Source organism: Podarcis melisellensis, assembly GCF_964234715.1.
Source record: "Podarcis melisellensis genome assembly, chromosome: 5".
Lineage (NCBI taxonomy): Eukaryota > Metazoa > Chordata > Lepidosauria > Squamata > Lacertidae > Podarcis > Podarcis melisellensis.
The window spans coordinates 86,481,947-86,498,412 of record NC_138537.1 but is presented as its reverse complement, the minus strand read 5'-3'; the positions used below and the strand labels follow the sequence as shown (position 1 = coordinate 86,498,412).

General features: G+C 46.1%; 1 protein-coding gene across 10 annotated transcripts in view; it reads left to right on the top strand.

Annotated features, from left to right (window-relative positions):
• Window positions 1-16,466, top strand: part of PAX2 (paired box 2) — a 143,450-nt gene that overhangs the window by 118,733 nt on the left and 8,251 nt on the right. For all 10 annotated transcript variants that reach the window (XM_081913730.1, XM_081913732.1, XM_081913733.1 and 7 more), the window contains one exon: window positions 11,539-11,640. In XM_081913730.1, coding sequence (XP_081769856.1) covers window positions 11,539-11,640 — 102 coding nt within the window. The remainder of the gene's footprint in view (window positions 1-11,538; window positions 11,641-16,466) is intronic.

Genomic DNA, 16,466 nt, shown 5'->3' with positions numbered 1-16,466 from the left:
GTGCTGAGCCTCTGAGAATATAAAGAAATGGGTGCCACCCAATCAAAGATAGCTTGGTTAATTAATTGTATGACTTTCAGCCAAGTTACCGTATTTTTTGCTCTATAAGACTCACTTTTTCCCTCCTAAAAAGTAAGGGGAAATGTGTGTGCGTCTTATGGAGCGAATGCAGGCTGCGCAGCTATCCCAGAAGCCAGAACAGCAAGAGGGATTACTGCTTTTGCTGTGCAGCGATCCCTCTTGCTGTTCTGGCTTCTGAGATTCAGAATATTTTTTTCTTGTTTTCCTCCTCCAAAAACTAGGTGCGTCTCATGGTCTGGTGCGTCTTATAGAGCGAAAAATACGGTATTTATTAACATTTGCATTTATTTTACACTGTTTTCTACATGGGTAAAAACAATAATTCTGAAGCAAGAAGCGTACTTTGCTTTTAGAAGCTTGTATGCACATGATCTAGGGACATGGGTGGAGCTGTGGGTTAAACCACAGAGCCTAGGACTTGCCAATCAGAAGGTCAGCAGTTCGAATCCCCATGACGGGGTGAGCACCCATTGCTCGGTCCCTGCTCCTGCCAACCTAGCAGTTTGAAAGCACGTCAAAGTGCAAGTAGATAAATAGGTACCGCTCTGGCGGGAAGGTAAACGGCGTTTCCATGTGCTGCTATGATTCGCCAGAAGCGGCTTAGTCATGCTGGCCACATGACCCGGAAACTGTACGCCGGCTTCCTCAGCCAGTAAAGCGAGAGGAGCGCCGCAACCCCAGAGTCGGTCATGACTGGACCTAATGGTCAGGGGTCCCTTTACCTTTATGCACATGATCTACAAGGCAACACAGCCTTGGAAGAGGCTTTCTCACCTGTGTGAGAAAAAAGGTTGGATGCCGTTTAAGATGGTGTTTGTTTTTAAAAACCACCTACTAAATCAGAGGATCCTTTTTAGGATAGTAAACAATTGGGGGGGGGGGCATTCCATCTAAACAACAAATTAATTCAGCCATGTTTAAAGGCAGGACATCCATCTCTGGATTTGCAACTAGGCTACCTGAGGTAAGAAGCAAAAACTCAGATCGTATTTGCCCTCAGAATAAAAGAAAAGGCTTGGTTTTGAAAGTTTCTCCTTAGAAACACCTCAAAATAGCCGATAAGGTTTGCTTTCGTTTGTTTCTTTTCCTTGTAGCTGAAACCTCTGTCTTTACGAATTATACCTGGTGTTAGAGATGAATAGCTGTTTGAGGAGAAGGAAAAAAGGGAAGGAAACGCAGTAGTTTCTTTTTTGTGTTCAGATGCAAAACCCCGTGTTATTACTGTCAGGAGAGCCAGTCTGGCTGACCAAACATGGTGACAGGCCACACAGTTTCTTTCAAGCTCACTTCCGTTGGGTTCTCATCCTGAGCTGCTGAAGAGTTCTTGGCAAGGCACGATAAAGAGACCTAGGCAAGGCTCATGGAAATGCTGCCGAAATAGAAAAGAAATCTAGTTATATTTTCTTGTTTGATTGAATATTTACCTAAATACAAGCCAGGAATGTGATGATACAATACTAAATGGCCAATGCATAGACATAGCTATAGTATTTATATTTATAAACCACCCTATACCGGGGGGGGGGTGTCTCAGGGCAGTTCACAGAATAAAATCAAGATATAAAACCACAAAATACCTAATAAAAATAAAAACAACCCAATATGCCCCCCCCAAAAAAACACATTTTAAAAGGGCATACGATGTAAATCGGATCAACCAAATGCCTGGTTAAAAAGGAACAATTTTCCTGGCACCTTCATTATACACCTTTAGGCGCCAGGCAAACTTCCCTGGGGAGAGCATTCCACAGAAGGGGAGCCACTGCAGAGAAGGCCCCGTTCTCGTGTTGCCATCCTCCGGACCTCTCAAGGAGGAGGCACACGAAGGAGAGCCTCAGAAGATGATCTCAGGGTCTGGGTAGGTTCATATGAAAAGAGGCAGTCCTTAAGGTATGGTGGTTCTGAGTATTCCATATTTTGTGTATTGAAGCTACCGGAAAAGCACATCCGCTCTTTTGCCTTTGGAAGTGCTAAAGAAATTGACTGGAATGAAGGACACCTCTCAGCAACATTGATTAGCCAGATGACTCCAGTGCTGTGTCATCAGATGTCTCCCTGGCTGCTTCAGAAAAGAGGCATCCATTTGGATTCTCCCTCAGGAGGCCTCCCAGCAATCCCAAAAGCAGCATAAATGGAGAATATATTCCTAATCTAGATGAGATAGCAATAGCCTCAGCAGTAGGGAGGAAAGGCTTCAATGGTACCCTGGACAGCACCTTTCCAGGGCTCAGATATTGTTTCAGCAGTTGTTGTCCTAAGAGAGAGGCTTAAATAGGAATTGCAACTCTTTCCCAGTGTTTAGCTCTGCCTTCTGTAATGGAAGCCTCTTCATTTAAACACCCCAGCCTGCTTTGGCAGCCATTGATTCTGACAGAAAAGGGGAAGCTATGATTTTGGTAGAGCATCTGAGCTGGAATCCTTAACTCGGTGATGGGCAACTGAACCTCCTTGGGCCAGAGAGGTTCTGGTTTGATGGACTTCCATTTGCTTCTGTTGCAATATGTGTATCAGGACTTAAGGTGATTCCTTCTCCCATTCTGAATCCCTAGCCTAAGTCCCCAAAGAAGAGGAGCCTGACTCCACGGTCATGACAGAGATCTAGATTTCTGTATATCTAGGAGAGTATAGGCCCAGTTTACCTGAAGGAACATCTCCACCCCCATCATTCAGCCCAGACATTGAGTTCTAGCACCAAAGACCTTCTTGTGGTTCCCTCTTTGTGGGAAGTGAAGCTATAGGGAACCAGGCAGAGGGCCTTCTCTGTAGTAGCACCCACCCTGTGGAACGCCCTCCCTTCAGTTGTCAAGGAGATGAGTAACTATATAACTTTTAGAAGACATATGAAGGCAGCCCTGTAGAGGGAAGCTTTTTAATGTGTAATGTTTTATCATATTTTTATATACATTGGAGGCCACTCAGAGTGGCTGGGGTAACCCAGTCAGATGGACGGGGTACAAATAATAAAATTATTATTATTATTATTATTATTATTATTATTATTATTATTATTATTATTATTTCACATGCTTTGTATTATCAACGTAGGAAAGATCCCACAAATCGTTCCCAAGCCTGAAAGTGATGTAAGAGGGATGAGTGCATACAGTTACTCGTATTTTATCATGAGCTAGCTACAGCGCTTTTTCCCCTGGGGGTACACAGGGGTACACATACCCCTAAACATTTTGTGAATCTAAGTTTGGCCTCATTGAGGGGCAGCATTTCAATATGAGTAGGGAAATCAGAGTACCACTAAACATTTTTTTCAGGAAAAAAAGCATGTAACATTCCAGTCATGTGAGTATTCCGTGTATAAGACAATGCTTTTTTGTTATCAAAAAGTGTTTAAGATTGGGGGACGTCTTATACATGGATAGTGCAGAAGGGGGAGGTGCTATTGGTGGCAGCCGCGAGCAGGAGATTGTCAGTGGCGATTGGGTGGGTGATAGTTGGCTGTGGCAAAGCCTGCTGGCGATTGGCTGCTGCTGCAGCAATTGGGCAGGCAATTGGCCGCTGCTGGCGGCGAGCGGGCAGACGATTGGTGGCTTTGGCGAGGCGTGTGATTGGCAGTGGTGGTCAGGCGGCTGAGTGGTTGTGGGCAACCCCCTCAAAAAAGCTCAACAACTCTGGGCAATCTCCCCCATTTCCTTAATATAGGGTCCCCAAAATAGGGGTCGTCTTATACATGGGGGTGTGTTATAAATGGAATAATACGGTACTTGCAGGTCTTCTTCCCATCTCGTTTTATTAATACGTGTCATGAAAGCGGTGTTGATTCATAGATAGAATGATAGACAGAGCGCTTTCAAGGATATTGAGGAGCAGCCATGGTTTGGAATACAGGGCATGAGCCAGTGGGATTGAGAAAAGCAGAGGATGTCGATTCTTGCCAAAGAACCCCCTAAGCTGGAGTAGAAGTGTTTCTCTTCCTCCCCCCACTCCACTGCCCTGGAACAGTCTCAGGCCCACTCGGGAACACTCCTGGCTGATCCATCTGGTTCTACGAGGGAGAAAAGTTCATTTCAGACCCAGCTTGATGTTCCCAGGTGGCAGTTTAACACTAACATCTCAATCTGTATGCGACTTTTCAATCAGGCACAGAGTAACAAAAAAAGCAAGAACCATTAACATTCGGAGTTGCGTGCCAGCAGTAATGAGAGGAAATGCAAAGCCTGGAAATTAAGAACGCACACTCAGAGGTGTGGGGAAGGACAGGGAGGGGAACGATGGAGGAGGGATGCTGCTACATTTAGGCCAGGATCCAACGTTTGGATTAATGGTGCCATTACCCAAGAAAAGGCTGCAGATAATGCTCATTCTTAAAAATGTCTTTGCTGGCAATTAAGTGGCTGCAGTTATTGATTATTATTGATTTTATGTCCCCCCAATTTGCATAATCTGTTAAAGATGAATGATTCATGGTGTGTTTATGATAGGGATGGGCAAAGTTTTCTGGGGGGCAAATGACAAGGCGAGAGACAGTGTGTGATATCCAAACCTACCAAGGCCAACAGCTTAAAAAAAAAATTGAAGTGGAATCATTCAAGGTTTCCTGAAGGGGTGGGCATTAGGTAAGATTCTGCCAGCCTCCTGGCAGCTCAGTAAACAAGCATGGCTCAACTTCTTTCTCTTCCCTACTACATGATCCACCATATGTTGAATTCCTTGTGCACGTAAGAAAAATGTGTGCATTCCTAATGTGGATTTGAGAGATCCACCAGTCTGCTGGGTTTTGTGCTTGAGTACAGCACAGAAATACAGGCTAGTGTGCACATGGAAAGGCTTTATTGGCTGAGGGAGCTGAGGTGTACAGCTTCCGGGTCATGTGGCCAGCATGACTAAGCTGCTTCTGGCGAACCAGAGCAGTGCACGAAAACACCGTTTACCTTCCCGCCGGAGCGGTACCTATTTATCTACTTGCACTTTGACGTGCTTTCGAACTGCTGTATGCCGGCTTCCTCGGCCAATAAACTGAGATGAGCACCGCAACCCCAGAGTCGGCCACGACTGGACCTAATGGTCAGGGGTTCCTTTACCTTTACCTGGCCAGAATTGTACACAGCATTCCAAGGGTGGTGTGACACCGTGATGGTACTGGCAGAAATCTCAAAGGCTAAAGTACTAGGAAATGGGAGCAGATTTCTGTCTTACTCCTCCCCCATCTTCTTAATGTTTAAATCCCTGTTGGCAAGAAGACTAGAAATTTCTGAGAAACCAAGATTTCCCTGGGATGACCGGTTGATATTCCAGCAAAAATTTGGCACGTTAATGGCCCACCTGGCATTTTCAGTGGTCGAGTGCCGAGAATGGGCAAATCCTCCAACATTTGCCTGATCAATCAGGAATGCGCTGATTACAAGAGCCAGCAATATTCGCCTCTCCCCCCTCCCTCAGTTTGTTATTGCTCCCTACTCCTCTTCCAGGTTCCTTCACTCTTTAATCCTTTGAGAGGTGTGAAATATCTTCCCTTCCAAACCTTGATAAATACTAGAAGGGGGAAAAGGATGGGATGGGTTGATCTTTTCCTGAAAACCTGACAAGGAAGATCAGTCTTGAATAGCTTCAAAATGCTAGGACAAATAGCTTTTGGTCTCTTAACCCTCCGCAGCTTTGCAAAATAAGACTTGGTCCCGCTCTTTCCCATTGCTGGGGCTTTAGCCAGCCTTTCAGACTGAAATCCTCTCGCTGGTGGCTGGGCAGATGGGAAATCCAGGGTCTCTGGACTTGATTGGCCTAATGCTACAGCAGTTTAAGCAGTCTGTTTTACCAGAGATTATAGTTTCACTTACACAGAGCACCTGAAAAATGCTGTGGTTTAGAAGGGATTAGAGCAAGGGGGGGGGGATTCAATGCTTTTTTAAAAAAGAAATAAAGCAAGCAAAGAAGGAAGGAGCTGTGGAAACTGGTGTGCCCAGAGGGCTGTGCAAACAAGGTTAGCCTTTGTACGCAGCACAAGGCATTTCTCTTTCACACTCATGTTGCTGCCATTTCCCAGTGGTCCACCTCCCCCCTCCCCAAAGTCATCTTCTTGCCTTTCAGCCAGCATAAAAGGTAAAGGTAAAGGGACCCCTGACCATTAGGTCCAGTCATGACCAACTCTGGGGTTGCGGCGCTCATCTCGCTTTACTGGCCGAGGGAGCCGAAGTACAGCTTCCGGGTCATGGGGCCAGCATGACTAAGCCACTTCTGGCAAACTAGAGCAGCGCACGGAAACGCCGCTTACCTTCCCGCCAGAGCGGTACCTATTTATCTACTTGCACTTTGACGTGCTTTCGAACTGCTAGGTTGGCAGGAGCAGGGGCCGAGCAACAGGAGCTCACCCTGTCACGGGGATCTGAACCCCCGACCTTCTGATCGGCAAGTCCTAGGCTCTGTGGTTTAACCCACAGCGGCGCCACCCGCATCCCTTCAGCCAGCATGGTATGGTCTAAATGCAGCCCTGTCTAAAACTGAGCAAAGGTGCATCGGGGAGCCCAAACCTAAGCATGTGTTTTTGGAAGTTCAACGCAAGTTGCTTCCTGCTCTGGATTGTTCCTTACTCTTTTCCACCTGAACTCAAACCTCTGCCCAGTGCAACTGGTTGAATCCCAGTGGACTGGGGTGTCATACCCTCCAACATTTCTCTGATAAAAATGTTGTTGTTGTTGTTTAGTTGTTTAGTCATGTCCGACTCTTCGTGATCCCCTGGACCAGAGCACGCCAGGCACTCCTGTCTTCCACTACCTCCCGCAGTTTTGTCAAACTCATGCTGGTAGCTTCGAGAACATTTTTTCAACCATCTTGTCCTCTGTCGTCCCCTTCTCCTTGTGCCCTCAATCTTTCCCAACATCAGGGTCTTTTCCAGTGAGTCTTCTCTTCTCATGAGGTGGCCAAAGTATTGGAGCCTCAGCTTCAGGATCTGTCCTTCCAGTGAGCACTCAGGGCTGATTTCCTTCAGAATGGATAGGTTTGATCTTCTTGCAGTCCATGGGACTCTCAAGAGTCTCCTCCAGCAGCAGAATTCAAAAGCATCAATTCTTTGGTGATCAGCCTTCTTTATGGTCCAGCTCTCACTTCCATACATCACTACTGGGAAAACCATAGCTTTAACTATACGGACCTTTGTTGGCAAGGTGATGCCTCTGCTTTTTAAGATGCTGTCTAGGTTAAAAATAGGGATGTCCTGTTCCATCATCATCATATTATTTACACCCCGCCCATATGACTGGGTTGCCCCAGCCACTCTGGGCAGCTCCCAGCATATATAAAAACATAATAAAACATTAAACACCAGAAAAGTTCTCTCTATACATTGCTGCCTTCAGAGATCTTCTAAAAGATGTATGGTTACTCATCTCCTTGTTTTGGGGGTCACATAACTCCATGCCCTCCAACATTTATTCAATGAAAATAGGGACATCCTAAGGAAAAGTGGGACATTCTGGGATCAAATCAGAAACTGGGGTGGCTTCTGTAAATTCTGGACTGTCCTTGGAAAATAGGGACATTTGGAGGGTCTGGGGAGTGTTGCTAGAGACATCCCTTCAGTTTTTGTTTGTTTAATAAAGCAAGGCACAAACTGGACACTGAAGTGAACAAGATAACAAAAGTGTTTGGAAAGCATGCAACAAAGAAAGGCTGGAGACTGTGTGCTAAAAGATTAGGGTGGAAATAATGGTTTTCAAAAAAAAAGAAAAACCACCCTCACCAAGGGTCCCTTTTGCTAAGAAAAAGAGCAGATGTTTATCAGAGCTTTTTAAAGGCCCTCTGTACCCTATGATTAAGTCACACTAGTTTTAACTCAGTTCTTTGTTTTGTGTCCTTTTAGCATCTCTTTAGCCTTATCTTTGAGATGATCTTTTTAAATGAAGGCTGTGATTTGTGGGTTCTCTTATCCTTGAAGATGTACCACTGAAATAAGGTCGTGCCAGAGCTTTGGTTGGAGGAAAGAGCTGGTCTCTACTGAATGTTTCCCATAAAAAAAATAGGTGGTCTATTACTATTTCTAGTGATGTATGGACCATAAAGAAGGCTGATCGCCAAAGAATTGATGCTTTTGAATTATGGTGCTGGAGGAGACTCTTGAGAGTCCCATGGACTGCAAGAAGATCAAACCTCTCCATTCTGAAGGAAATCAGCCCTGAGTGCTCACTGGAAGGACAGATCCTGAAGCTGAGGCTCCAGTACTTTGGCCACCTCATGAGAAGAGAAGACTCCCTGGAAAAGACCCTGATGTTGGGAAAGATGGAGGGCACAAGGAGAAGGGGGCGACAGAGGACGAGATGGTTGGATAGTGTTTTCGAGGTTACCAGCATGAGTTTGACCAAACTGCGGGAGGCAGTGGAGGACAGAGGTGCCTGGCGTTCTCTGGTCCATGGGATCACGAAGAGTCGGACATGACTAAACGACTAAACAACAACAATTACTATTTCTTTCACTCAGTATCCCTGCAGTTGGGTTGGCTTCCTCCTGCCCAGAGTAGACACAACATGTGTCTAGTGGTATTGCAGTAAAGCCAGCAAGGAGAAGGAGCAGTAATACTTAATTCTGCTCCTAATGGGACAATTCCTTCTGGAAAGAAACCAAAACTTGCCTGCAGCTGTTTCTGAAGATGGGCCTTGTGTGCCGGTGAGAAAAACAAATGAATGGATAGTTCATCTTCAGGAGAAAAGGCCCACCCAACATATTTTAAACTTATTTTTCATACCAGAGCAATCTTGGCAAGTTTCCTCGAGCCTCAACTTTGGCTCCAATCTGGTTTTGCTCAAAACCATCTCTTAAATAACTTGCTTCTTCTTTCATTGGTTTAGCCTACAAAGCAGGAACTTTGCCACTTCAGAATTTGTTGCTAGAGACATCTTTCTTGGCTGGGCTTCAGATTTTTTTCAGACACATGCTGCAAATCACTTTGTGTGTACTGTCTTAAAAACATGACCAGCGAGTCCTGTGACTCCACTAATATGCTTAGTTACACCTGAATGCTCTAGCTGACCCATCATATAATTGGGTACTCAGTAGTTGAATGTGTGGGCTTCTACCCTATCTGTCCATGACTGTGGATGGACATTCTAATCCATATTAGCAATTCTGAACGTAGCTGAACACAGTACAAAACTCTGATCTTCAGTATCTGTGAACATGTCCTCACCTTTCTTCCTGACCTACCCAAGTTAGTCTTAAAAATAAGGTATCTTCCATGCACCCTCATAGGGTTTTGTTTCCGCTTTTTTAATGAAAATAATTTCTTCCATAGCTTCAGGTGGATACATGCATCCACAAAAGAATTGGGAACAATAAGAACTTACAACCCAAAAAGTTGTCACTTGCAACTGTCAACTCTGTGCCTGCGTCATTATACTGCTTATGTATTTTTGTTTTCTACATATTCCCAAGGAAACTACTGCAACAATCCTGTGATCATTAAATTTCTTCTCTGCATCTCTGACTGAGCAAACTGAGGGGGGGGGAAACCCTCTGTCCTAGCAGCTGTAGGGGAACAGTGGTTTTCATTTGCTTAAAACTCATTTCCTCTTCAATGGATGGTCTTAGCATCTTATGAGCTGATTTAAAATCACAGAAATGCAAACTGTAGATGAGAAATTGAATGGCTCGTGCTGGGCAGCTTCTACATGCCTGGACCAAATGTAGAAATGCCCTAATACTGAGCAGAAGAACTGCAGCAACCATGTTTCCTGAAAGAACTAAAGATTTGGGTGAAGTTCTCCTTGTTACAGTGCAACCAACTAAAGAGAGGCAAACATTACAAGCTTAAGAATTCTTCTCTCTCTTGGATTAAAATCTGAGCCGGAGAAGAATTGGTGGATCAGATCTCTCCTGTTTAATGTAATGGAGCTATGTCAGGGTGAGGGGTGAGCACATCTCCTGCAAAACACTCCTGGGAGTGGGAGGCTCTCCAGCACATCCACTTTTTGAGCTCAGTTAGTTTGGAGGTGAGGGGGAAATGCGCTCCCACCGGTCCGGCAATTTCTCAAGCTGCTCTTTTCATTTGTACAGGGGCAGATAAAAAGGCTCCAATCCAGTCTTATTCCTGATAGTTTCCAAATTAATCTTTTGAAAGCTCACCCATCTCTGTCAAGAACACTTGCTGTTATAGTTGTTTGTTACGTATTTCATTACAGTGGTACCTCGGGTTACATAGGCTTCAGGTTACAGACTCCGCTAACCCAGAAATAGTGCTTCAGGTTAATAACTTTGCTTCAGGATGAGAACAGAAATCGGGCTCCGGCAGCACGGTAGCAGCAGGAGGCCCCATTAGCTAAAGTGGTGCTTCAGGTTAAGAACAGTTTCAGGTTAAGAACGGACCTCCGGAACGAATTAAGTACTTAACCCGAGGTACCACTGTATTAGTGTTTGTGTTGTTATGGGTGCAATCGTACAAAAGCAAACCTGCAAATAAAGGAAGCTGGATTACATGGGACTAAATTCCCAGGATTGGGCTGCATATCATAGAATCATACAACTGTAGAGTTGGAAGGGAGCACAATGGTCATCTAGTCCAACCCGCTGTAATGCAGGAATCTTCTGCCCAACATGGGACTCAAACCTATGACCCTGAGATTAAGAGTCTCATGCTCCACCAACTGAGCTAACCTATATAATTAAAGACTTGTTAGCTTCACAAAGTATATTCCAATCCATACCCATTATTTCTTGTGTAAAGCTGTGGAATTGAGACTTAGGTTGCAATACTACGTACGTTTACCTGGCAAAAAATCACTTTGAATTCAGTGCAACTTCCTTGCATAGGATAGGGCTGCAAGGTTGCCCAATTCTGCTCCTGCCCCTATTGAACTGAATCAGATTTACTTCTGGGTTAGCATGCATACATACCCGTGCATATAAGGGATGCGGGTGGCGCTGTGGGTTAAACCACAGAGCCTAGGACTTGCTGATCAGAAGGTTGGCGGTTCTAATCCCCGTGACGGGGTGAGCTCCCGTTGCTCAGTCCCTGCTCCTTCCAACCTAGCAGTTCGAAAGCACATCAAAGTGCAAGTAGATAAATAGGTACCACTCCGGTGGGAAGGTAAATGGCATTTCCATGTGCTGCTCTGGTTTGTCAGAAGCGGCTTAGTCATGCTAGCCACATGACCCGGAAGCTGTATGCCGGCTCCCTCGGCCAATAACCGCAACCCCAGAGTTGGCCACAACTGGACCTAATGGTCCCTTTACCTTTACCTAGCATGCATACAATTCTAGCTGCATCACTGAATAAAGCGCATAGGGTTTTGCTTGTTTGTTTTGAACACAACAGGCGCCGTTGTAACTTCTGTTAAGGAAGGTACAGATGCCTTTGTAGATGTAAGAATGTTTATCTGCCAAACAACCTGCTACACCCAAATGCCACCTAGTGAGCTCGCAGGTGAGGTGCACTCTGTGAACTAGGAGCTTCCTTCCTTACAGTTCACAACCTGAGCTACTGTACTGAAACCGGCTCTCCCGGCTTTTTCTCCTTGCTAGGTCGTGACATGGCAAGCACAACCTTGCCCGGCTACCCACCCCATGTTCCACCAACCGGACAGGGCAGCTACCCAACCTCAACTCTTGCAGGAATGGTGCCTGGTAAGTTCTTCTTGCTTTGACACATTTGCAACTGTTTCAGTTAGATAGAAGAACAGTCTATTGCTTTTATTTTCAAATTTGTCATATTTGGGCAAGGTGCTTGAGGGTGTGTTCGTCAACCAGCTCAGAGTTTTCTTGGATGATACTGGGAAAATTCGATTGGTAGAAAATATGGCAGCTGCTGCAAATGTTCTGAGTGGAGCCAGTAAGTCAAATCATTATCTCTCCAACCTTTTCAGGCTTGATTCTACTTTTTTGGCCTCTAAATGACCTGAGACCAGAATATCTCAGGAACCGCATCCTGCGCCGAATGAGTCTGCTACACTAAGACACTCCTCTCTCTGCCCTTGGATGTATAACAGATGGGCACAAGAGTTTGGGACTTTTCAGTGATGGTACCCAAAATTGAGGGCAGCCTTCCAAGAGAGGTCTGCTTGGCCCTATCAATTATATTCTGGTGGGCAGTCAAGTTAGATCTGTCTCTTAGTGGTTTTGACTTTTGTTTTCAGGAGTGGCAGTCCTTGAAGTATTGGGGTCCTGGGTTGCATCAGCCTTATAGGTCAAACCCAGCACTTGAATTGGGCCAGGAACTAATTAGTAGCCACTGTAGTCAGGCCAGCATTGGTTTCATGGGCTCAGACAGTCTAGACCCAGTCAGCAACCTGGCCATTGCATTCTGCACCAACAGTAATTCTGTATGAGAACTACTTTTTATCTAATCACCTGATGGGTCTCAGCGTGAGCCTAAGGCATACAGAGAGCTTGCACATTTTATCGCAAATAATCAACATACCTTGCATCTCCTTTCAGTGAATCAGGGTTCATGAACTTATTTTTTAAAAGGCCAGCTCCCCTTTTTGCATTCGCAGGGAACAAAACTGCAAACACAGGAAGGATTAATATGTGTGCCAGTTAGATGTATAGCTATGTACACACACTTCCAAACACTATTGCATTGCTGGCCAAGCTAGATTGCTACTAATAGCTCAGAATAGTTGGCTGATGGGAGCTAATGATTGGTAGGGAGATGGCAGTCTTAGTGTACTTGAATAGGATAATGGCCTCCTTTCCACCCTGCAAACTAAAGGGAGGAGACTGGGGTAAGAAGACATCTGATGACTAAGTGTTGGCTGAAGGAACTTTGAAGGTTCAGGGCTTTCTCTGGGGATCTGGTATTGGGTAGTAGATCTGCTGCTCATCGGAGTGCTTGCTGCTGTTTCCCTCCACTGTTTTTTGCCTGTGTGTGTGTTTGTGTTTGTGTGTGTGTATAGGCTCTCTCACACAAAGGAAACCACATCTGTAGAGTGATAGAGTGATGCCCTGGAACATCCCACTGTTTAGGGAAGTGGGGAACACACAACAATACACGGACGCATCCCGGCATTATTGCTGGCAGGAGAGCATCTTGTGGGAATGTACATGGATCAAAACTGAAACAGCTTGGAAATACTGAGGAGTTGCCAGTCCTGAATATGAAACCTACGTGTTTTGCATTAAGCATTCATGTTGGCTTGAACGAAGTGAGGATTTAAATCATGGGAAAGCAGCAAACCAACAACAGGTTGGATGGCAACTTGTCTAGATGCTGATTATTATTATTACTGAAAGAGATTCTTAAGGTACATGTGAAGAAGAGAAGTCTTTTAAATAATAATAATTTATTATTTATACCCCACCCATCTGGCTGGGTTTCCCCAACCACTCTGAGTGGCTTCCAACAGATTTTAAAAACACAAGAAAACATCAAACATTAAAAATTTCCCTAAACATGGTTGCCTTCAGATGTCCTCTAAAAGTCAGATAGTTGTTCATTTCCTTGACATCTGATGGGAGGGCAGGCACCACTACTGAGAAGGCCCTCTGCCATGTTCCCAGCAATCTCACTTCTCGCAGGGAGGGAACCACCAGAAGGCCCTTGGTGCTGGACCTCAGCTGAATGGTGGGGGTGGAGATGCTTCTTCAGGTATACAGGACCAAGGTCATTTAGGGCTTTAAAAGTCAGCAGCAACATTTTGAATTGTGCTCGGAAACATACTGGAAGCCAATGTTATATTGTCTCGGCGGCCACTCTCAGTCACCAGTCTATCTACTGCATTCTGGATTAACTGTAGTTTCCGGGTCACCTTCAAAGGTAGCCCCACATAGAGCGCATTGCAGTAGTCCAAGCGGGAGATAACTAGAGCATGAACCACTCTGGCGAGACAGTAGGGGTATTAAAGTTTGAGGAGATACTTGTGGAAAGTCCTTCCTTCTGAATGATTGGCACCTGGATGGTACTCCCCGTCTCCAGGAGATAAATTTCTATTTCTGACATTTACCCTCAGTTGCTATCGCTGTCCTAGAGATATTATGTGAGCCTGTTTCTGGAGCTGGGAGAAGCCTGGTTCCCCAGTTCCCCTGAGGAACGGGGACACCACCGGTGAACCACATTGACGAGCAAAGTCCTATGAGGCTAGTGACAGGAATATCCCCTGCTGCTTGAAAATGGAGTAGGAAGATGCTATGAGTCTCAGACTCATAGTATTGTAGGATCGTCTGATCAGACCATTGAACCATCTAGCTCAAAAATTTTTACACTGTCTGGCAGAGCCATTTCCGACCTGGGAGGAGAGGGGGTTGCGGGCAGAAATCCCTCCCACATCGCCACGCGGGGGCTGTCCCTTGCCCCGCGTGATTAGGGAATCCCCGGGCGTGTCGGCAACCCGGTCCGCCAATCAGCAGGCCGGGGAGGCGTGGCCTGGCCTATTTAAGGCTGGGCTCGCCTGGGGACCGCCCTCTTACTCCTTCTCAGCTGAGCCGTTTCCCATCCCACCCACCCTTTAGGTTTAGCTAGGCATGACCTTGCTATGGACTTCAGTTGGTCGCCGCAAGGGGCCTGGTAGGAATTTTTCCAAGTTGGCGCAGTTTGAGCCTTTTGTTTTTTTCGCCTACCTCGTAGCAAATCGTCACAACTTCTTCTCAGGATTGGCGGTTAGGCATTGGCAGGGGTTAATTGTTATGCAAATGAAGAGGGGGGAGGAGTGCCATCACCTCCCCAAAATTGAATGGGTAGTCCGTTAGAGGACTCCGGGGGGCATTGCCTTGTCCGAAACCTTGGAAGGTAAGGGCCACCGGCACGCCCCAGAGCGGTGACACCCGTGGGATCCTAGTTGGCGTACTTCAACAGGACTCCCACGGCTTGTGGACAACCCTTCCCGGTCCCCATGCCGGGTAGTCGTTAGGAGCCAATGCCTAAGGCCAATACCTTCCAATTCTGTAATCAATAAAGTTGTGGCCTTTTTATGCCCATTAAACTTAAATTCTGTGTCCAGCGTCTTCATTTCACATGGGGGAGGGTCCTTGCCACGCAACAGGTCTCCTGGATTTCAGAGACGCCTCTCTCCCCTGCCTAGCTGGAGATGCTGAGTTTTTAAGCAGGGAACTTCTGCATGCAAAAGAGATGGTGCTCTGCCACTTGTAATAATAATAATAATAATAATAATAATAATTATTATTATTATTATTATTATTATTATTATTATTATTATTATTATTTTATTTATATCCCGCCCTCCCCAGCCGAAACCGGGCTCAGAGCAGCTAACAACAATAAAATAATACAACATTCTAAAATCATTTCATTATAAAATTAATTCAAATCAAATTGATGGCAACCATTGGGCTAGAGTTCTGTGAGGATTGCCAAAGGACGGAGTCAGGCTGTGCCCTGGCCAAAGGCCTGGTGGAACAGCTCTGTCTTGCAGGCCCTGCGGAAAGATGTCAAGTCCCGCAGGGCCCTAGTCTCTTGTGACAGAGCGTTCCACCAGATCGAAGCCACAACCAAAAAAGCCCTGGCTCTAGTTGAGGCCAGCCTAACCTCTCTGTGGCCTGGAACCTTCAAGATGTTTTTGTTTGAAGACCGTAAGTTTCTCTGTGGGACATACCAGGAGAGGCGGTCCCATAGGTACGAGGGTCCTAGGCCGTATAGGGCTTTAAAGGTTAAAACCAGCACCTTAAACCTGATCCTGTACTCCACCAGGAGCCACTGCAGCTGGTATAGCACCGGGTGAATGTGATCCTGCAGCAAGGACCCCGTAAGGAGTCTCGCTGCAGCATTCTGCACCCGCTGGAGTTTCTGGGTCAGTCTCAAGGGCAGCCCCATGTAGAGCGAGTTACAATCCAGTCTGGAGGTGACCGTCGCGGATCACAGTGGCTAGGTCAGGGCGAGAGAGAAGTAAGGAGCCAACTGCTTAGCTTGGCGGAGATGGAAAAATGCTGCCTTTGTTATAGCTGCAATCTGCGCCTCCATGGAAAGGGAGGTGTCGAAGATTACACCCAAACTCTTAACGGACGGTGCTGGCACTAATTGCACCCCCGCAAGAGATGGGAGTTGCCCCTCCAATCCCATATCGTCCTGTCCCAGCCAAAGGACCTCTGTCTTCAAAGGATTTAACTTCTACCGGCTCTCACGTAACCATCCAGCCACAGCTTCCAAACATCTGATTTATGTGTCTGGGGCCGAGTCAGGATGGCCATCCCTCAACAGATAGAGTTGGGTGTCATCAGCATACTGAATTACAGCCCTTCCTGGCGATCTGGGGTGGTGGTTCCTCAGGACAGGCCTGTAATGTCCAGGGACCCTTTTCCTCCGTGGGGACCCTTTGTTATTCCTCCAAAGCCTGGCCTTCTGACTCCTTGGCAACGTTTACAGAACATCCTAGGCTTTGGCAGAAAAGCTTTGGGACCAGCAGAGAGAGAGCAGGTCACAGCCAGGGTCTGCTGTAAAGGGAGCAGTTAAACAGAATCCAGTGCTGATGAGGAAATTACATGTGTTTCATTAGTGATCG